Source organism: Festucalex cinctus, chromosome 3 (assembly GCF_051991245.1).
Source record: "Festucalex cinctus isolate MCC-2025b chromosome 3, RoL_Fcin_1.0, whole genome shotgun sequence".
Taxonomy (NCBI): domain Eukaryota; kingdom Metazoa; phylum Chordata; class Actinopteri; order Syngnathiformes; family Syngnathidae; genus Festucalex; species Festucalex cinctus.
In genome coordinates, this window is record NC_135413.1 from 7,460,625 (window position 1) to 7,483,238 (window position 22,614).

Below are 22,614 nucleotides of genomic sequence, written 5' to 3' on the forward strand. Positions count from 1 at the left end.
ACACATACATCTGAGGGAGGTCTCCAGTTGCTGGTTTGCTCGTTCAGACTGGCCATTGGTTTGGGGGTGGTACCCAGATGAGAGGCTCACTGAAATGCCCAGGGCTGAACAGAAGGATTTCCAGACGAGGGATGTAAACTGAGGACCTCTGTCAGAGACTATGTTATGTGGTATGCCGTGGAGACGAAAAACATGCTGAACTAACAGGTCTGCAGTTTCTGTGGCTGAGGGGAGCTTGACCAGAGGGACAAAGTGTCCGGCCTTGGAGAATCTGTCAATGATAGTAAGAATTACAGTATACCCATGAGATGGGGGGAGACCGGAGACAAAATCAAGGGCAATATGGGACCAAGGACGACTGGGGACCGGCAATGGACGGAGGTACCCAGCACTGGGTCTGGTGGAGTTCTTGTTGCGGGCACATACGGGACAGGCTGCGATGTACTCCCGTGTGTCAGCCCCCATGGTGCGCCACCAGAATCGCTGATGCAGTACTGACAGGGTTCTCCTCACTCCCGGGTGGCATGTGAGGCGAGAGGCATGAGCCCATTTGAGAACCTGCGGGCGGACATGGTCAGGGACAAACAGGGTTCTAGGGGACCCACCTCGAGGATCAGGCTGCTCGTTCTTGACTAGGGCCTCTATAGTCAATTCGACTGATCCCACGAAACAGGCGGGCGGGAGGATAGATTCTTGATCCTCCTTGGTCTCTGTGGTAGTAAACTGCCGTGACAAGGCATCTGGTTTGGTGTTCCTGGAACCTGGGACATAGGACAAGGTGAAATTAAATCGGGAAAAGAAGAGGGACCATCTGGCCTGTCTGGGGTTCAGTCGTTTGGCGGCCTTAAGGTACTCTAGGTTTTTGTGGTCCGTCCATACCACAAAAGGTAGTTCTGCTCCCTCTAGTAGATGCCACCACTCCTCCAAGGCGAGTTTGACTGCCAGGAGCTCTCGGTCCCCAATACTGTAGTTACGCTCTGTCGGGGATAACTTGCGGGAGAAGAAGGCACATGGATGTATCTTACCATCCTCTGCATGGCGCTGGGACAGTACGGCTCCAACACCTGTCTCGGACGCGTCAACCTCCACGATGAACTGGTGTGAGGGATCAGGATGGATGAGGACAGGAGCTGCCGTAAACCGGTGTTTGAGGTTGGCAAAGGCGGAATCTTCCTCTTGAGACCAGCGGAAAGGAATCGAAGTGGAGGTAAGAGCTGTGAGGGGGGCCGCAACATGACTGTAATTCCTAATGAATCGTCTGTAGAAATTGGCAAAGCCTAGGAAACGTTGAAGCTGCTTGCGATTAGTAGGTTGTGGCCATTCTGAGACTGCCGTTAACTTGGCTGGGTCCATACACAGTTCTCCCTTGGAGATTAAGTACCCCAGAAAGGTGGTCTTGGAGACATGGAACTCACACTTTTCTGCCTTGACGTAGAGTCTGTTTTCTAGGAGCCTCTGGAGAACTCGCCGAACGTGCTCCTCATGCTCTGACTGGGATCCTGAGAAGATTAAGATGTCATCTAAGTAAACAAACACAAATTTATTGATCATGTCCCTGAGGACATCGTTCAGCAGAGCTTGGAATACTGCAGGGACGTTTGTTAGTCCAAAGGGCATGACTAGGTATTCATAGTGTCCAAGGGGGGTGTTGAAGGCAGTCTTCCATTCATCCCCCTCCCTTATCCGGACCAAGTGGTAGGCGTTGCGCAGATCGAGCTTGGTGAAAACACACGCGCCGCGGATGGGAGTGAATGCAGATTCGATGAGAGGAATTGGGTATTTGTTCCTGACCGTGATCTCGTTAAGTCCCCGGTAATCTATGCAGGGTCGTAGTGTCTTATCTTTTTTTCCAATGAAGAAAAAAACAGCACCAACAGGAGAGGACGAGGGGCGGATGATGCCTGCAGCCAGAGACTCTGTGATGTACTTCTCCATCGCCTCCCTCTCTAGTCGTGAGATGTTGTAGAGGCGGCTGCTGGGGAGGGTGGCACCTGGCAGCAGATCAATGGCACAATCGTAAGGCCTGTTGTCACGCCGCCACCAGAGTGGCGGGTCATGCTTGTATTTGTCACAGTCAGGTTCCTGTTTTATTTTGAAATTACTAACTCTCATCTCACCCCAGGTCACTTACCCTTCCGGCAGCTCACTGATTACCGGTCCACGCCCATGATCACCACCACCTGTTCCCAATCAACCCGGACATAAAAGCCACCTGATTTCTCCCCTCAGTGCCGAAGTGTCACATCTCAGTGCATGGAAGCGTCCTCACAGTCCCTGTTCCACAGTCCTTGTTCGATGTCTTGCCTTGCCTTGTCTTGCGCCCTTAGTTTGCCCCTTGTTTTCCTCCCTAGCGGAGCGCCTTTAGTTGTCCCTGTTTTTGAGTGCCCTTGTTTTATCTCCAGTTTGGAGCTCTTTTTGTTCTGCCTTTTTTCCCTCCTTGAGAGGTGTTTTTTGGTTCATTTGCTTAAAGCTGCAGCCTTGTTGGCCAACTTACACTCTGCGTCTGAGTCCTACCTCCTCGCTTCGTGTCAGTACACTTCGGCCAGCATGGACCCAGCGGAGAAGTTGGAGGCTGCACTTCGACGACAGGCCGCCCGCCTGTCGCACACGGAGGAGGTCCAGCAGGCTATGGTCACCCGGATGGGAGAGCTCGCTGGACAGGTGCAGGAACTAGTGAGTCACCTGCAACACTCCACACCGACCGTCACAAAACCAGAGACCGCAGAACCACCGATCCCGACTCCAGCCTTAGCCGGGGCTGGATTGAGACTGGCTCCCCCGGAGCGATACGCGGGAGACCAAGGACAATGTCAGGCATTCCTGACCGAATGCGACTTACACTTTGAACTCTCACCACAGGCTTTCCCCACCGACCGTTCCCGTGTGGCCTTCATGATTTCCCACCTGACGGGACGAGCCAGAGACTGGGCCACCGCGGAATGGGCACGGCACTCCCCGACTTGCTCAACTGCAGCCGGGTTTAGCAGGGCACTTCGTCTTGTTTTCGATCCCACCAACATGGATCGGGAAAAGACTCGAGAGCTAAGCAACCTCACACAAGGCCGAGAATCGGTTAATGACTATGCGATCCGATTCCGAACTAAGAGTGGCTGGAATGAGACAGCCCTCGTTGATCATTTTTTGAAGGGGCTCTCCGCCGCTATGCAAGAACTCCTACTACCCGTGGACTTACCTAGCGACTTGGACTCATTGATCTCGCTGGCCATCCGCACCGATCACCGGAGGCGAGATCTCATGTATACCAGCGGACACCATCGAAGGACCGGCTCCGGATTCTTTCGGCACCCCACAGCAAGGGAATCACCACAAGGGGCACTTCCCCAGTCATCCACATCGGGGAGGCCCAGCGAGAGTGGCGAGGAGCCAATACAGCTGGACCGCGCCCGACTGACTCACCAGGAACGCCAGCGACGTCGTCAAGAGGGGCGATGCTACTATTGTGGAGAAAAAGGACATTTGGTGGTAGCTTGTCCCACCAAGCGAGGCCCTCCGGTGAGTTCCGACCCTCACAAACCGGTTAAGGACCGAAAATTCACGCAAGTCACGATTTCCTGCAATACCACTTCCACAGACCTACTAGCTCTCATTGACTCCGGAGCGGACGAGAGCCTCATGGATTGGGGTCTGGTGAAGAAATTGCAGGCCGGCACGGAACCACTTTCTACCAACATGAGGGCCAGGGCGCTCAATGGCAAAGACCTATTCCTCATCACGCACGTCACAGAGCCACTCGAGATCCACATTGGGCAGCACAGAGAACTCCTTCGTTTTCATGTCTTCCGCTCCCCTTCACACACACTGGTCCTGGGACACCCCTGGTTGCAGTTGCATAACCCCCGCATCGACTGGCGATCGGGGAAAATCCTGGACTGGGGAAAAGACTGTGAACACCATGGGTTGGAGCGGCCAGCGGCAGAGGCACCTCCCGCTGCCATCCGTCAGGTGACTCTTGTGAATGACCAGGAATACCCGGACCTGAACACCGTTCCCACCTGCTATCATCCTCTCAGGGAGGTGTTCAGCAAAACCAAGGCCATGTCACTTCCTCCACATCGATCCTATGACTGTGCAATTGAGCTGATTCCTGGGTCTTCCATTCCCAAAGGGAGATTGTACTCGGTTTCGGGCCCCGAACGCAAGGCCTTGAACGAGTACATCGACACGTCGTTGAAAGCAGGACTTATCCGGCCATCGTCATCGCCAGCTGGAGCTGGGTTTTTCTTCGTGGGCAAGAAGGATGGTTCGTTACGCCCTTGTATTGACTACAGCCCCTTGAATGAAATCACAGTCAAGAACCGTTATCCTCTGCCTCTGATGTCCTCAGTATTTGACCAGCTCCAGCAAGCCAAGGTGTTCACCAAATTAGATCTTCGCAACGCCTATCATCTCGTCCGTATTCGTGCAGGGGATGAGTGGAAGACCGGCTTCAATACTCCCCGAGGCCACTATGAATACTTAGTCATGCCCTTTGGACTCACGAATGCGCCAGCAGTTTTCCAGGCCATGATTAATGACGTGCTCAAGGACTTCATCGACCAGTTTGTATATGTTTATCTGGACGACATATTAATCTACTCACCGGACTTGAAGACCCACCAGCACCATGTTACCCAAGTCTTGAAACGCCTGCTTGACCATCAACTCTATGTAAAGGCTGAGAAGAGCCTTTTCCACACCGACACCATCTCATTTCTGGGATTCGTGGTATCCCCGGGCAAGGTCGAGATGGAGTCGGAGAAGGTCAGCGCAGTCAGGGACTGGCCCACACCTGAATCCAGGAAGAAGGTGCAACAATTCCTGGGATTCGCCAACATTTACAGACGCTTCATCCGCAACTTCAGCTCCATCGCTGCTCCTCTCCATGCCTTGACATCACCACAGCAACGCTTTGCCTGGACCCCGGAAGCCAATACCGCATTCAACCAACTCAAGAAACGTTTCACAGAGACTCCAATACTCAGAGTCCCTGATCCTACCCGCCAGTTCATTGTCGAGGTAGATGCCTCAAATCTGGGCGTCGGAGCCGTGCTATCCCAAAGGAGCCAGGAGGATGGAAAAGTGCACCCCTGCGCCTTCTTGTCTCGGAAACTATCAAAGGCCGAGCGCAACTACAGTGTTGGAGACCGAGAATTGCTGGCTGTAAAGGTCGCCCTAGAAGAGTGGAGGCACTGGCTGGAGGGCGCGGAACACCCTTTCATTATATGGACAGATCATCGCAACCTGGAGTACCTGCGCCAAGCAAAAAGACTAAACCCCCGACAGGCCAGGTGGTCCTTGTTTTTTAACAGATTTTCTTTTTCTCTGACCTACAGACCCGGAAGCAAGAATATCAAAGCTGACGCACTATCACGAATTCATGATCCTGATACCACTGTGACCGAACCTGAACCCATCCTTCCCAAAGACTGCGTAATAGGCGCGATGTCCTGGCAAATCGAGGAGGAGGTCAAGGAGGCCCTCAAAGACACGAGCCCTCCCAAGGAGTGTCCACCACGACGGCTCTATGTACCAGAAACCCTGCGAGCTCAGGTGATCCATTGGGCACACACCGCTCGTTTGTCTTGCCACCCAGGAACCCGCAGGACTCTGTTTGCCGTCGCCCGGAGGTTCTGGTGGCCTTCCATGGAGGCCTCGGTGCAGGAGTACGTCAAGGCCTGCCCGATGGGCCTTCTTCAACCGCTCCCTGTACCTTCAAGACCCTGGGCCGAAATATCATTAGACTTTGTCACTGGACTTCCCGTTTCACACGGTAAAACCACCATTCTCACTGTTGTCGACCGCTTTTCAAAAATGGTCCGTTTCATCCCACTCTCCAAGCTACCCTCAGCCAAACGTACTGCAGAAGTCATGATTGACCAGGTGTTCCGGGTCCATGGATTCCCTCGACACATTGTGTCAGACCGCGGACCTCAATTCGTGTCAAGATTCTGGAGAGAGTTTTGCAAAGCTCTAGGGGCCAAGGCAAACCTGACCTCCGGGTACCACCCGGAGGCCAACGGACAAGCGGAACGCCTCAACCAACAGCTAGAGACAGCACTCCGGTGCCTGGTTTCCCAAAACCCATCATCATGGAGCGAAGATCTGGTATGGATCGAACTCGCGCACAATTCTCTCCCCACATCTGCTACAGGTATCACGCCATTCAAGTGTGTTCACGGCTACGATCCTCCCTACTTCGCGGACCTGGAAGAGGAAGCTTCAGTGCCCTCGGTCCACGCAATGGTCCGCAGGTGTCGCCGAATCTGGTCAGCAGCTCGACTGGCACTACAGCGTCAAGGGGACAGAATGAAAAGAGCTGCTGACCGGAAGAGGAGGCCCGCGCCACAGTACCAGCCGGGTCAAAGAGTCTGGCTGTCCACAAAGAACCTACACCTCAAGGTACCCTGTCCAAAGTTGGCCCCGAGATTCGTGGGGCCATTCCCGATTGCGAAGACTATAGGCCCTGCCGCCGTGCGCCTTCGCCTGCCTCGATCCCTCCGCACCCACCCCACATTCCACGTGAGCCAGGTCAAGCCAGTCCAGGACAGTTCCCTGGTCCCGCCCGAGCCCGCGCCTCCCCCTCCGGAGATGGTGGAGGGGGGCCCGGTCTATAAAGTGAGGAAGTTATTGGACGTCAGAAAGCGGGGCCGGGGACACCAATAACTGGTTGACTGGGAGGGTTACGGGCCTGAAGAACGGCAATGGGTGCCCGCCCGATTCATTGTAGACCCCTCCCTCATCGACGATTTTTACGATGAACACCCCGAGATTCCTGGGCCGTCGAGAGCCGGCCGTTGAGGGGGGGGTACTGTCACGCCGCCACCAGAGTGGCGGGTCATGCTTGTATTTGTCACAGTCAGGTTCCTGTTTTATTTTGAAATTACTAACTCTCATCTCACCCCAGGTCACTTACCCTTCCGGCAGCTCACTGATTACCGGTCCACGCCCATGATCACCACCACCTGTTCCCAATCAACCCGGACATAAAAGCCACCTGATTCCTCCCCTCAGTGCCGAAGTGTCACATCTCAGTGCATGGAAGCGTCCTCACAGTCCCTGTTCCACAGTCCTTGTTCGATGTCTTGCCTTGCCTTGTCTTGCGCCCTTAGTTTGCCCCTTGTTTTCCTCCCTAGCGGAGCGCCTTTAGTTGTCCCTGTTTTTGAGTGCCCTTGTTTTATCTCCAGTTTGGAGCTCTTTTTGTTCTGCCTTTTTTCCCTCCTTGAGAGGTGTTTTTTGGTTCATTTGATTAAAGCTGCAGCCTTGTTGGCCAACTTACACTCTGCGTCTGAGTCCTACCTCCTCGCTTCGTGTCACCTGTGAGGTGGTAGTGACGCAGCTCGGTCCTTGGAAAAAACCCGACTGAGGTTGTGATAGCAGCGAGGGACTGTACTGAGATCGGGGGGTTCAGGTGCCTTAGTACTCTGGATGGAAACTTGGGCTGAACGCAAACAGCCCTCATGGCAGGTCTCACTCCATGCAGTCAGTTTTGGGATGGCCCAATCAATCTCAGGGTTATGTTTCTTGAGCCACGGTAACCCCAATACCACGGGAGATCGGGGGCAATCAAAAACAAAGAGGCTGATCTCCTCATAATGGTTACCAGAGAGACAGAGGGAAACAGGCGTAGTTTGTTGCGTGACATGGCACAATAACTGTCCGTTAAGTGCAGTGGTTCTAAACGGGGTCGACAAGGGGTGCGTCTCTAAGCCAAGTTCTTTTACCAAACTGTAGTCAATGAGGTTCTCATCTGCTCCGCAATCGACTAACGCAGAAACTGTCCTGGACCGGTGTTGGTGTGACAAGGTGGCTGAGAGCACTAAGCGATGGGATGAGGAGCTGTTTGTCTGGCTCACCAGTCTCTCCCCAGTTACTGGTAAGCCCCCCCCTTTTACTGGTTTTATCTGGCAAGACTGAATGAAGTGACCTCCTTGACCGCAGTACAAGCATAACCGCTTACTCAGTCTCCGTGCCCTCTCCTCCTGAGTCAATCTGGCGCCCCCTAGCTGCATTGGCTCTGGAGTGTCGGCGGGACGCAAGGCTAGCGTGGGGGCTACATTGGGCTGAATGGCTTGTACTGCTGGCGGTGAGACGGGGCGCGGAGCCGGTGCCGAACGGCGCTGTCTCTGACGTTCTCTGAGCCGACAGTCAATACGGATAGCTAGCTCAATGAGTCGGTCTAGGTACGCGGGTTCGTCGCGGGAGGCTAATTCGTCCTTAAGGGAGTCGTTAAGGGCGCGAAGGAATACCTCCTGAGTGCTTCATTATTAAAATTGCTCTCAGCTGCGAGCGTACGGAACTCTACTGAAAATTCAGCTACACTTCGGGAGTCCTGGCGGAGAGACATCAAGCGTTTAGCTGCCTCCTTACCGCGCACCAGGTGGCCAAATATCTTCCTCATCTCCTCCGTGAATGCAGGATAGGAAGCGCACACCGGTGATTGACGCTCCCATTCGGCGGAAGCCCAGGCGAGCGCAGCCCCTCGAAGGCAACCTATCAGGTAGGCGATCTTTGCACGATCAGAGGCATAAGAGTGGGGCTGTTGCTCGAAAATTATAGCGCATTGTATCAAAAAGGCTCGACATGAACCCAGGTCGCCGCAATAAGGAGCCGGGGCGGGGACAAAGGGTTCCCGAGCTACCTGTGCCTGTACGGGTGGAGTGTGAGCGGGCGGCTGTGGGGGCGGCGAGGAGAATTGTCCGTGGGTCTGCAACATTGCCAACTGGTCTTGGACGGAAGATAATGCTTGGGAGAATTCTTTTACCTTTGCGAGGAGAACATGAAGGGCTTGGTCGTGTTGTTCGAGGAGTAGTCCTTGAGCGGCTTGGTTGCGTTGGGCGGGGTCGGTACCTGCGGGGTCCATGTTTTGGCCAGAACGTAATGTTAGGATGGGGGGGTGCAGAGAGGACCCAAATGCAGGTACGATGAGACTAGAATAGCTGGTGCAAGTGTTTTTAATGAGCAGAGGTGAGTGGAACAGGCAAGCGGGCCAACTTGATCCGGAGAGTGCCCGCAGGGTGGAGGACGACCAGGAGCAGAGAAACAGGTGGTGAGCGGGTGAACAGGCCGGGAGGCAAGCACGCAGGCAGGCAAGCAGGCAGGCAGGATGGCAGACAGGATGGCAGACAGGATGGCAGGTGAGCAAGCAAGGCGGGAGCCGGTGGAGATGACCTGGACAGGAGGAACACCAATAGTTAGGGAGTGAGTAAGTTTACTGGGCACTCTTGACTGGTGTACTACTCAAGACATTCTGGCGCTGAGCTGTGGTCCGGGGCTGGCTTAAGTAGGCTGGCACTGTGATTATCCACACCTGGCTGCTGCTCCAGCTGCTTCTCATCTGCCTAATTAGCTGCCTTGTCTCACACACGCATACACACACGGGGAAAGGAGGGGAACAGGGCTCATGGAGCCGGAACCCTGACACCTATTCCATCTTTGTGCAGCATAATAGCTAAATGCAGCTTCACCATGTTTGCTTGGCTTACTCTGGGTTCCACTAGTTGGCCAACGTCTGTAAATCTCAGAGCCCTGCTGGGTTTGTACTCAATCAGCATTTCTTGGATATATTCAGGACCCAAACCATTTAGTGATTTATAGACGAGTAGCAGAACTTCAAAATCTATTCTACAGCAGACTGGGAGCCAGTGTAAATCCTTAAGTACTGGAGTAATATGTTCTGATCTTTTTGTTTTGGTCAGAACTCGAGCTGCAGCATTCTAAATGAGCTGCAATTGTCTCATGTGAGAGAGTCCAGTCAGAAGACCGTTACAGTAATCTAGTCTGCTGGAGATAAAAGCATGGATAAGCTTCTCTTGGTCTGCTTGAAGCATGCAGTCCTTCAGTCTGGATATGTTTTTCAGCTGGTAAAAGGCTGTTTTAGTGATGAATTTAATGATTGCTGAAGGTCAGGTCTGAGTCTATTAGTACCCCAAGATTTCGAACTTGGTCTTTAGTTTCTAAAGACAGTGACTCAAGCTGTTTTTTTTAACAGCAGTCCTCTTTTCTTTATTGCCAAAAACAATGAGCTCCGTTTTGTTTTCGTTTAGCTGAAAGAAATTTTGGTTCATCCAGTTGTTAATTTGCTCTAGAGAATGACACAATACGTTAATAGAACTGCTGTCATTTGGGGACATTGATAAATACAGTTGTGTGTCATCTGCATAACCGATGTTGACTATCATAGCAACATCGGTGTTCTGAAGCATTTGACCCAAAGGTAACATATACAGACTGAACAACAGGGGTCCAAGGACTGACCCTTGAGGGACCCCACATGCCACAAAGGCCTTTCGATCAGATTCAAAATTTCCAATAGTCACAAAGTAACTCCTTTCCTCCAAATAGGACCTGAACCATTTAAGGACTGTTCCATTTAACCCCACCCAAGTTTCCAGCCTGTCCAACAGTATATTATGATCAATCGTGTCAAATGCTGCACTGAGGTCCAACAAGACGAGCACCGATACCTTCCCTGCATCAGTGCTCAATCTTATATCATTCAGTACATTGATCAGAGCTGTTTCTGTACCGTGATGAGGTCGGAAACTTGACTGGAATTTATCAAGAAGTCAATTTAACCTCAAGAAATTGCTGAGTTGATTAAAAACCAATTTTTCAACTATTTTGGTTAAGAAGGGAAGGTTTGCGATTGGTCTATAATTTGCTAGAAGGGAGACATCCTCCAGTGCTCTCTTTTTTAGAATGGGCTTGGCGGTGGCTACTTTCAGAGATTTAGGAAGCTCACTTGATTGAAGTGAGCAGTTGATTATTTGCTGTAAATCGATCTGAACAGATTTCACAATGGTTTTGAAAAAGCCAGATGGTATTGAATCAAGACAGCTCGTGGAAGGTTTCAATTGCTAAACCAAGTCTGCTACAGTATTTTTGATCCACTGAGTCAAATTCATGGTAATTAAATTATTCCGAAGTGATTTTAAGTGCCGCATCATTTTGTTATTTTGCTGTTTTGTGACAATGTTTGACCTGATGGCATGTACTTTTTCACTAAAGTAGCAGGCAAATTCATTGCATTTATCTGTTGAGAGGAGTTCTGGCGCTGTTTGATTTGGGGGATTAACCCTTGGTTAAAATGACATTGTCTGTATAGGTCAAAATGAACTTGGAGTTTAGTTTTTCTCCACTTTCGCTCTGCTTTTCTGCATTTAGATTTCAAAGTCATTATACTGGTAGCACACCTCCAAGGTGTTTTAGTTCGGGATGAAATGGTCTTAGTTTTAATATGAGCAACAGCATCCAAAACATTTGAGATTTTTTAGGTGAATTCATCCAGAAGTTCATCAACGGTCTCTGCATTTACAGTTGGTGATGCAGCCATTAATTCCATAAACATTTTGCTTGTGTTCTCATTTATAGATCTTTTTTTTAAATAGAAACAGTAGTTGTTTGAACTTCTGTGATTGTTTGTAATTAAAAAAACACACACACACACACAGGAATGGTATGAAATAGCCAAATCTTTCACCTCAACAGATAAAATGTCAACACCTTTAGAGATGACGAGATCAAGAATGTGACCTTGATTAGCCTAGCCTCATCTCAAGCACATTGTATTTTAAGGATGGTGGCACAGGTGTAACAGTCATGTAGATTGTGTGCTAGAGTGCATTGTTTGCATGAAATCCTCGGTTCCCTCTCAAAATCCATTTCCATAAGCATGCCAAGCCTTGCTACCCTCATCTCAAGTACATAGATTTTAATGGTGACAGAAGTGTAACAGTGGGGATGTAACTCAGTGGTAGAGCGCATGCTTTGCATGTATCACGTCCTGGGTTCAATCCCCAGCATCTCCATTTCTATTTAAAGAGGGTGCTGCTCATATCATTACATAAAAATGGGGCTTAGTTAACATTATTGTTATATCTACAAAATACCCAGTTTCTGTGTTGCTCGTATCATTCACAAGCATTACCATTAGAGACCTCACCTTATTGAAGCATTGTTGTTACTGTTGTTATGGTGTTTGTGCTGTTAGCACGGGTACATTAAAACACAATGTAGATTTACATGTTTTGTTGTAGCCTTTTGATTAATCAGCCAGTGAACATTCTAAATGGAGATGCTGGGGATTGAACCCAGGACCTCATACATGCAAAGGGTAGCAAGCACCAAAAAACCTAGCTCGATTTGGCACGCTTGGTACGCGTGGTACATAAAAAAAAAGTCACCACAGAAGTCCATGAGTAACTCACTCACCTTAACGCTGGATTCAGAGCTGCTTGACATCATGCATGCGAATCACCTGCAGCTGTAAGTCAGTGTATGTCACTTTTTCTTCTTGGTCATAGGCTGTGTAGTCTCACCACAGGGCTTTTTCTCCGTTACTAACTTGTCGATTAGCATCAGCGCTACACGACTGAGATAATTAGCACCTTGACATGCCTCAAGAGTCCGTCGTAAACAGAATTCTGTCACTTTTTAAAATAAAACATTTTTTTTATTCAATTAACCGAAAGTACAGTAAGATTTTTTATTATTTCAACCGTGAGGCTTGCCACGGCCCGGTCCAAAGTGGCCCACGGCCCGGTACCGGTCCATGGCCCGGTGGTTGGGGACCACTGCTATAAATAACTGGTTAGTTGATTCTCTGTAGCCAACCTTATTAATTATTCTAATCGCTTTTTTTCCCCCAGTATCTTATAACTATTTAACGTAGGCCTGTTCTGTATTTACATTTAGACTGAACATTTAGGTACAGTAGCATTTACACTTAGGCTACATTTGTATTTAGCATTCAGATTTAATTTCTAGGTACTGTAGTGTATGACTTTTAACATTTAAATTCAGCTAATTCATATATCTAAATTGACAAATATTGTAAAACTGGGCAGGAAATATCACTCAAAAATTCACATCAGTGTTTGCAGCTCAGTGACTAATGTTACACTGGCTCCCAGTAAGCTGTAGAATAGATTTTAAATTTATACAAATCACTGAATGAGTTGAGTCCCGAATACAGTAAGGAAATGCTAATTGAATATAAAGCCAGTAGAGCTCGGAGTCTGCACTGCAGACTTGGGTCAATTAGCGGAGCCCAGGTTTCAAAGCAAACCTGGTGAGGTGTCTATTAGCTGTTATGCTACACAGAACTGCATGGCATAGCTGCCAACAGAAGTGAAGTCAGTCCCCAATATAAATACTTCTGAATCCAGGTAACATTTGAATCTGGAATCAAAAACATTTAGCCTTTTTTTCCCCACTCATACTGTTTTTTGTTATAAGGTATTTAATTGTCTTTCATTTGCTTTTAAATGTCTTTAAGCCTATTGTTTGTAATGTATGTCTTCTTTTGTTTTTAGTAATTTAAATAAGCTATTTTTGTTCTTTGTTTTGTGAATGTACTCAGTTATTCTGTTAAAAAAATAATTGTATGTGCTGTACTTTTGGTTGCGTGAAGCACATGGATTTGCCTTGTGTATGAAATGTGCTATATAAAGCTGCCTAGGACATGTGATGTAATTAAACAACATGCGTCTGTTTTCAGCAAGTCACTTCACAAATGGCATCCCTCGCACACACACTCTTATTTATTTTTAGTAAACTATTAGGTTTAGTGGTTAACATTTCCATACGACTGGTGTACTCGAGTAATGGTCATCGTCTATAACCAACCTACACTAACACAGTAGTAAAGTCATAATTACAGTCAAGAATTTGTAATAAAAACCACCAAATCCAGCGATAACTGAGCGTACTTTCTCATGCCACGTGTCGACATGTAGTTTCAATTTGTGGTTTAACCACTCATAACTCATTATTGCAAAAATATCAGTGTGGGGGGTTTGTTTTGAAAAATAAATAAATAAATCATCCCACAAAAATTTGGTGGTTGAAAAGACAATGCAATTTATTTGATTAAAGTACAAAATAACATCTAGAGATATCATCCCTTGTTCAGTATACACAGAGAGAATGTGTTCACTACTACGCACACACTGTCCAGCAATACAAAATTAACATTTTAAACAAAATATCCACCCAAGGTCCTTTTTAATGCTCACAAATGGAGTCACTTCATAATGTTCGTGTCGTTCATCAGGTCTCCTCTACTTGAACTGGTTGTCAATGAGGGTGCCCTTCATTTTGGCCCTCTTGGCCTCCAGCTCGGCCAGCTCTTGCAGCCTCCTCTTGCTCATGCCCTTCCTCTCCAGCTGCTTCTCGATCACTTTGGCGTTCTGTGCGTAGGAGTCGGCCACCTCCCTCGCCTCGATCTCCTCCTCTTCTTCGTCAATGGTGGACACGGTGACGGAGCTGAACTTGCCCATGTCTTTGGTTCGCTTTGTCATCATCACGCGCACCTTCTTTGGAGCCTCGGGCTGTTTTTGACTGTACACGCTGGTGTTACCGATCCCCTGTCCAAATTTGACCACAGCTCCTTCCACGACGAAGGTGGCCTGGGAGTTTTTCTCCTGGTGCTGGTAGAAGAGCAGCAGGCCGCACTTGCCGCACTTTTTGCGGTATTGCCTCTCGATGCCCTCGGCTCGCTTGATGTACGCGTTTTCGTCCTGCTCCACGTTGCAGAATTTGTGCGCGTGTTTGACGGCGTCGATCACCCGGGCTCGGTCTCGGGGCCTCATGGGGAGTTTCTCCAGCTGGCAGTCCAGGACCAGCACCATCTGGCCGCACAGGCAGTAGTAGACATGGAGGGGCTTTTCTCCGTCGTCGTACTCCTCTCGGTCTCGCGTGTCCGAGCACACAACACTTCTAGACACGACCTTCGGCATCTTGATTTACTTTCCAAGGTAAACAGTTTATGTAGGCAATACTCTATTGCTTAGCCGCTATGTCGTTAAATCACAAGTAAACGTCTCGGACTTACATATAAACACATAGGAAGCGAAAAACCACTTCCGGTGTGCGACACTGTAATATTTCCTATAGGGAACGAAAGCTAGTAAAGTTTCAAAGGTTCCGGTGTTAGCCTAGTACTTCCTGTGCACTTTTTTGGGGGGTTGTGTGTGTGTTTTATTACTGCACACTCGTCAGGAATCACGGCTTTAAAAATATAATTCTGACAATTTGAGTTTATGATTCCCTAAGAGTTGATTGGAAGAGAAATGTGGTTAGGCCTAGCTGTTCACAGGTCTACATTTCAGGTACTTTTTTTTCCCATTAAAAAGTATAATCCTCACCACCCTTCAAAACTTAGGCCTTCCAGAATAAAAGGTGATTCATTCCGATCAGTTGCTTTCCAGGATGTCAGCACTGCAAAATGGGGACACATTGGACAATCCATCCACCACACCTTTTTTCTTTGAGCCTTTCAGATCAAAGGTGAAAATAGATCAATTGCCTCAGAGGAATGTAGCGCTGCCAAATTTATGTCACTTTGATGAATGTCTCAACTTCAAATTAGTCAGTCTTGCAGGAAATACTGAACTACTTTAATTCCAAACACTTTGTGGAATTACTTTAATTGTCAAACATGCTCGGCAGAAAAATTACTGTCTAATGCAGTTTATAGGCCTACAGTTACACTTTTGCAAAAATACCCAGGCCATCACTGCAAAAAGAAATTAAACACCAAATTCACATCAAAGATTTAATTTATTTCAGTACTGAACAACAAATACAAAATTCATTATGGCACATGCAATCAAGTGAATCAAAATGAAGGTTTCATCTCTCGAGCAAGGGACGGATGAGGTCTGCACCTCACTGACAGCAGCTTTTGTCACATGTCTTCCCTTTGCACACGCAGCCTGATGCACATTTGCTGCATCCGGGGGGGCAGCAAGCGCAGCAGCCTGCATTACAATGAGAAAAATAAAAGAAAGACATGAATTTTCACCATCATGAAATACAGGCCACTCATTTAAAACGTGACGTGTGAAATCAATCATTTAAATAAACTCTGAATCAAATACATTCGAACTAGTAAAATCATTCCCTCTATGTTATTCAAGTTAAATACTGTAATGAGATTTGACTCACTCTTCTTGCAAGTGGTGCAGGCGCAGTTGGTACAAGCACAGGATCCAGCGCATTTGCAGGTTCCAGCTGCACAGACAAAAAACAAGGTCATACTTGGTTAAAATTAATCATCACAACCTAGAACCATTCCGCACAGAATTAACGTTACTATACTCACTCTTGGAGCAGTCGCAAGGGTCCATGCTGTATGCTGGTCTGTTGATTTAAGCTTCTTCGAAGAGATTGGGCAGGTGCTCGTCTGATCTCGTTTGTGTCGTCGTTGTGAGTGGAACGCAAGAAGTTGCTTTTTTATAGGGTCCAGTGAAGAACGGGGCCGTGTGCAAAATGCGTTTGTTACAAACGATTACAAAGAGTTTGTGCACACGACCTTTTTTACAACGTGCTGTCAGAAGTGCGAGCAGAAATTCAACTCAGACGACCACACGATCTTTTTTTTCTTTTTTCTTTTTTTTTTTTCGTTTCCCACTCATTCAAACAAACATGGTATCCCAGGTGGGAAAGCGAACCCACGCCACCTACACTAAAAGCAAGTGACGATACCACCCCGCCTCCCAGAGCCCCCAGACGACCACACAGTGTGTGTATGAATTGCCCTTATATTACGTAATCACTTCCTGGGGCATTCAAAAATTAATTACTGTTTATTTGGAAAAGAAAACGTTATAATTAACGTGGGAAGGGGGTAAAATTCAAATTTAAGGTAATTCCTATGGGAACTCCCTTATAATTGGTGTGGAATTAGGGGCCTACTATTAGAATGGCCAGTTTATTCCAAGTTTGTATTATCTTACAAATATCAACATTTGTATGCTTAATAATGTTAATTATAATTATAATGTTGATATAAATGTTTATCGCATAAAAAATAATTGATGTTTTCCAATCTGGGGTACTTCAAATGAAGAATCGTTGTATTTTATTTTTATTTTTTTTTTTAAGTTTGTACCACCGAGCTGCACACGGCACATGAACGCGGCACTAGTCTCGGCCCCGCCCATTTGCACACAGCTGCTTCAAGGCGCTCGTGAGCAAAACAGTCAACAAGTTGGAGTAGAGGTGCTGCTGCTTTCAAGGACCGTGTGCAGTGGGAAAATAACACACTTCATTCACATGTCGGACCACGTCCCTTGGAACGATAGAAGTGGACGTTTATCAAGGGGAGCGTAACTAATTGTTTACCGGAAGCAACTTGAAAACACAACAACATTCAACATTATCCACTCCAAAATAATCCTCTTTCTTGAATCAACTTGTTTGGTTTTCTACTTCCGTTTGAAGGTTAAGTCTTTGAAATTATTTGATTTTGGACGAAAACAAAAGCGAATATCTTTATTTTGCACTATGTGACATGAGCATTCCTTCCGTTTTGCACTCGCCACACATTTGCCTTCCGCTCTTTGCCAATAATGTTAAATCTTGCTAAATCATCTCATGATCATCTGACCATAACCATGCGTGGGAGACGAAACGCACCCATTCTACCCGGAATCTGAAACAATGGGTGGGCAATGCATGGCTCGCACATTGTAAGATGATAATATTTGTTGCACTAACTGGTTATTTAAATAACTTACAATAAATGTGTGTATTCATATTTTGTTTCATATTTTCCTGTTGCTCATTAAATCATTTATTTATCCATTTGTGTGTTGTACACGGGCCCGAGACCGAGCGGTTGCCAGTCTATCCTTAGGCTATCTATGACTTATTTAATTTTATTAAATCATCTGTCTTTCAACCAAGTCTTTTGCCCTATGTGACATCAGCATCCCTTCCGTTTTGCACTCGCCACAGATTTACATTCCCGTTAAATCCCCTTCCCTTGTCCAGTGACCGGTTAACCGTGGCACAGAGACTGAACAGACAGATTCAGATTCTCTTTTCGTTGCTTCAGCACAAATTTTGTGTTTTATCTTTTTTCCACCAACATACAGTGCACTCAGAGTAATCTCCACAGCTCTCTTTTACTTTTATGAACCAACATCGGCCCCCTGTGCCAAAGGGCGGCATTGCAACACTATATCCCCCATAATACAGCACAACTCTTTAAAGGGCCAGGCTTGGCCTGTAACACTCAGCCATCGCTTTGCCAATAATGGTAAAATCTTGCTAAATCATCTCATGATCACCTGACCATGACCATGTGGGAACCGTTAAAGACGCATCAATTCTTCCTGGAATATGAAACAAATTGGGCAAATATGTGTATTCATATTTTAAACCTGATGCTCATTAAATAATTGATTAATCTATTACATGTTGTAGGAAATCGAGCAGTTGTCAGTCGATCGCTTGGGTATGAATCAATGACTTATTAATTTTATCACATCATCCATCCATCCATCCATCCATCCAACCATTTTCTTGACCGCTTATTCCTCACAAGGGTCGTTGGGGGGGGGGGGGGGGGGGGGGGGGGGGTGCTGGCGCCTATCTCAGCTGGCTCTGGGCAGTAGGCGGGGGACACCCTGGACTGGTTGCCAGCCAATCGCAGGGCACACAGAGACGAACAACCATCCACGCGCACAATCACACCTAGGGACAATTCGGAGCACCCAATTAACCTGCCGTGCATGTCTTTTGGAATGTGTGAGGAGACCGGAGTACGAGACCGGAGTACCCGGAGAAGACCCACGCGGGCACGGGGAGAACATGCAAACTCCACCCAGGAAGGCCGGAGTCTGGACTCAAACCGGAGTCCTCAGAACTGGGAGGCGGACGTGCTAACCACTCGACCGCCTTTTATCACATCATAGTTTATTAAATTCTAATTAAACGTAGCTATTTTATATATTTAATTTAAACTTTTGTGTTACCTAATCTAGAGGTGCTGGTAAAAAAAAAAAAAAAAAAGAATATCAAGGAAAAATCCATTTATTTTGTTTCAAAAAGTTTAACTTCGTGTTATATTAGTTCACCACACACAACCTGAAATATGCCAAGCCTTTTTTGGTCAGTTTTGATGATTATGGCAGAAAGACACACACACACACACACACACACACACACACACACACACACACCCACACACACACACACACACACACACACACACACACAAATCCAGTGTTTCTCAAAATTAGAATATTGTGACAAAGCTCAACATTATATTGTGTCCCAATCTTGTCGCTAGTTAATGCAAAATAACGGCAGAGGTTTTCGTCAGCCTTGAAATGATCAGTCTCCACCTTGATGCTGTAATTAATGTAAAAGGAGGCCCAACAAAGTACTGAAGTCATATGGCTTAAATACTGTTTTCAGAAGGCCAAAATGGTGAGCTAATGTAGCATGCAAGTTTCACATTTGAAACAAAATTTTGCAATAAAGTGACTTATCATCGATATTCTAATTTTCTGACTATTGTGCACCTTTGTACAGTAGGCTACTTACATGAATGCACAAAGCTGGACCCTTCTCCACGCATGTCTGCATAGTGGCGTGCTGCCTCTAGAGGGAGACATCCAGTCATCTAAAGAGATTCAGGCAACTCGTCATGACAATGCATAAATTTTGGCACAAATGTAAATGAATATTCATGTATATTCTGTCCGGGTTACCAGGAGTGCGAATTCCCCATTGAGTTGAATGGCCGGGTTACCAGGAGTGCTGGCCGGGTTACCAGGAGTGCGAATTCCCAATTGAGTTGAATGGCCGGGTTACCAGGAGTGCTGGCAGGGTTACCAGGAGTGCGAATTCCCCATTGAGTTGAATGGCCGGGTTACCAGGAGTGCTGGCCGGGTTACCAGGAGTGCGAATACCCCATTGAGTTGAATGGCCGGGTTACCAGGAGTGCTGGCCGGGTTACCAGGAGTGCGAATTCCCCATTGAGTTGAATGGCCGGGTTACCAGGAGTGCTGGCCGGGTTACCAGGAGTGCTGGCCGGGTTACCAGGAGTGCGAATTCCCCATTGAGTTCAATGGCCGGGTTACCAGAAGTGCGAATTCCCCATTGAGTTGAATGGCCGGGTTACCAGGAGTGCTGTCCGGGTTACCAGGAGCGCTGTCCAGGTTACCAGGAGTGCTGTCCGGGTTACCAGGAGTGCTGGCCGGGTTACCAGGAGTGCGAATTCCCCATTGTGTTGAATGGCCGGGTTACCAGGAGTGCTGGCCGGGATACCAGGAGTGCGAATTCCCCATTGAGTTGAATGGCCGGGTTACCAGGAGTGCTGGCCGGGTTACCAGGAGTGCGAATTCCCCATTTAGTTCAATCGCCGGGTTACCAGGAGTGCTGGCCGGGTTACCAGGAGTGCAAATTCCCCATTGAGTTGAATGGCCGGGTTACCAGGAGTGCTGGCCGGGTTACTAGGAGTGCTGGCCGGGTTACCAGGAGTGCGAATTCCCCATTGAGTTCAATGGCCGGGTTACCAGGAGTGCGAATTCCCCATTGAGTTGAATGGCCGGGTTACCAGGAGTGCTGGCCGGGTTACCAGGAGTGCAAATTCCCCATTGAGTTGAATGGCCGGGTTACCAGGAGTGCTGGCCGGGTTACCAGGAGTGCGAATTCCCCATTGAGTTGAATGGCCGGGTTACCAGGAGTGCTGTCCGGGTTACCAGGAGTGGCCGGGTTACCAGGAGTGCGAATTCCACATTTAGTTCAATCGCCGGGTTACCAGGAGTGCGAATTCCCCATTGAGTTGAATGGGTTACCAGGGTTACCGGGTTACCAGGAGTGCTGGCCGGGTGAACTTTAGTGTGTGGAAAAAAAATAGATATTCAGGCAATGAAATAAGATTTAATGTCAGTAGTGAGCGGCTCAGTTTGCTTTATACAGTCGTCGTGTTATTTTATTAAGGAATTGCAGCTGGTGAACTTGCGCTAAATGCGGGGAAGGACTTGACTACTTTGAGGAAGCTTTTCAGGCCTGCCACAATCCCGAAACAAGTTAGTTCATGAAAAGTACCATTTTTGAATGTATTGATGTAGATTTAGAATTTTACTGTAACTGGCACACCTGTGACGATGACTTCACAATAAGAGTTCCATTTTATCAAACATTCTGCCCTAAAATGTACGTACAATATTGTTCAGTTTTGATTGACTTAACTGTTCCTAACATTTGGACTCATTCATTCAACACAGAATTGTGTATTAATGGTTCACACGTCTGTCTCACAACTTAAAGGGTCTGGGTTCAAATCTTGGTTCTGGCCCTCCTATGTACAGTTTGCACGCTAAACTATATAGGTCTCATTACTTAATTGTGCACCACAACAAAATAAACATACTTTATTGTTATGTGAACTTGTGAATACCTCTCACAGTGAGTTCTTGCACTAGATTATCATTATGTATGCAGTTTTGCATGCGTGAATGGTGTAATCTTGTTTACATGATCTAATTAGCTCTGTCATGGTAGATAGAACCAGGGAAGCTCCAACTCGCAACTGTACGTCTCTTCTGGATGAATTTCCCCACCGTGCTAATTTTCTTCTTGGAGATCAGGGGAGTACGCCGCAAACTTTTTGATGACATCACCTATCTTCTCAGGGTGAGGGCCATTTCCCTAAAGAAGAGGCGCAGCTATCCAATATTTCTAAAACTCAGTACATCAATACAAACGTTGTTAGACCCTAGTGCTTTGTTTATGTTAGGTTGGTCCGGGGTGTTCCTGAGCATTGTTAGATTCTTGTTCTTCACGGACATGTGCATCTACTGGATACACTGTTCCATGCATCGCAGGAGAATCTATAAGGTGAGTTAAGAGGACTTCACTGCAGTCAAGAGGAACTTGATTGATTAGAAACTGGACAAACCTAATAACTTGTAAATACGTTTCAAATATTCTGCCATATTCCAACACATTTGAATATCAATTGGCATAGTGTGTGTCGTAGTTTTAATGTCGATGCTCTGACTTTAAAGTGAAAATTACGAGAGTAAAGTGAGAATCTTGCCACTTTTTTTTTCTCCTCCCTTCACTGGCCCTAATCGTCTTCCGCACTAATGTCTATTCTACAAACAGTATTCTAGTTGCAACTGATTCAATGCCCCGATAATGAAGTGACCTGGATCGAATGAGAATATCCATAAACATGATTAAATGCCAACATTTCCCAAAGTTTTTTTTTTTTTTTATCATGTACCCAAACTCATCATACCTTGAGTCACCCCTCATTCATGCATGTTTATGATTTATCCAAAAGTAGAACATAACACAACTCATTATAAATGAAAAACATTTTATTTTGTCTCCTTAATTTTAACATTTCATTCTGAGGCATTTTTTTTTACCTTAAAACATAAAAGTTTTGCCCTGAAAACAAATGTATAATTTAAAAAATATGAAATCAAAAGTAAATAATAAACCCACCGTTGTTATAGCCTACAGTATAACTCTAATGTGGTGCATTTAGGACAAACACACTGTGAACTCATTTGAATAAGTTGGGAATGATGACATTAGGTTTGTTGACTTGTTCTTTGGTAACTTGAAGTTACAAAATGAGTGAACTTTGGCAAGGTTTTAGTGTATCATTATGTACTTTATCTCTGCCAAGGCAAATATATTGTGTTGATTGTGGTTTGTTGGTTAGCAGGATGAAACAGAAACTGCATGAAAAAAAAAAGTGTAGGCCTACTTCCATTGTACAAGTTATAAAGGTGAAAACGTTTTGAAATAATTTCATATTTTCTTGGCCTAATTTTTTATATAACAAAAACCAGGAAG

At 46.8% G+C, this 22,614-nt stretch overlaps 2 protein-coding genes across 2 annotated transcripts; both read right to left on the reverse strand.

Annotated features, from left to right (window-relative positions):
* Positions 1-13,835: 13,835 nt before the first annotated feature.
* On the reverse strand, positions 13,836-14,892 carry steep1 (STING1 ER exit protein 1). Its single transcript, XM_077517989.1, has one exon. The coding sequence runs from the start codon at positions 14,736-14,738 to the stop codon at positions 14,061-14,063; it is 678 nt and encodes a 225-aa protein (XP_077374115.1). The 5' UTR covers positions 14,739-14,892; the 3' UTR covers positions 13,836-14,060.
* Positions 14,893-15,542: 650 nt separating this feature from the next.
* On the reverse strand, positions 15,543-16,374 carry mt2 (metallothionein 2). The gene is made up of 3 exons (XM_077517990.1): positions 16,106-16,374; positions 15,949-16,014; positions 15,543-15,761 (listed from the first exon to the last, which is right to left on the reverse strand). Exons 1-3 carry the CDS (start codon positions 16,128-16,130, stop codon positions 15,670-15,672), a joined length of 183 nt encoding a protein of 60 aa, XP_077374116.1. The 5' UTR covers positions 16,131-16,374; the 3' UTR covers positions 15,543-15,669.
* Between the last annotated feature and the right edge of the window lie 6,240 nt (positions 16,375-22,614).

Excerpts from the sequence above, each read along its gene's own strand:
- mt2 (XM_077517990.1), bottom strand. The coding sequence starts at position 16,130 with ATGGACCCTTGCGACTGCTCCAAGA. Across the intron at positions 16,015-16,105 it reads CCCTTGCGACTGCTCCAAGA|CTGGAACCTGCAAATGCGCT; the intron begins GTGAGTATAGTA and ends TTGTCTGTGCAG. Across the intron at positions 15,762-15,948 it reads CTGCACCACTTGCAAGAAGA|GCTGCTGCGCTTGCTGCCCC; the intron begins GTGAGTCAAATC and ends ATTGTAATGCAG.
- steep1 (XM_077517989.1), bottom strand. The coding sequence starts at position 14,738 with ATGCCGAAGGTCGTGTCTAGAAGTGTTGTGTGCTCGGACACGCGAGAC.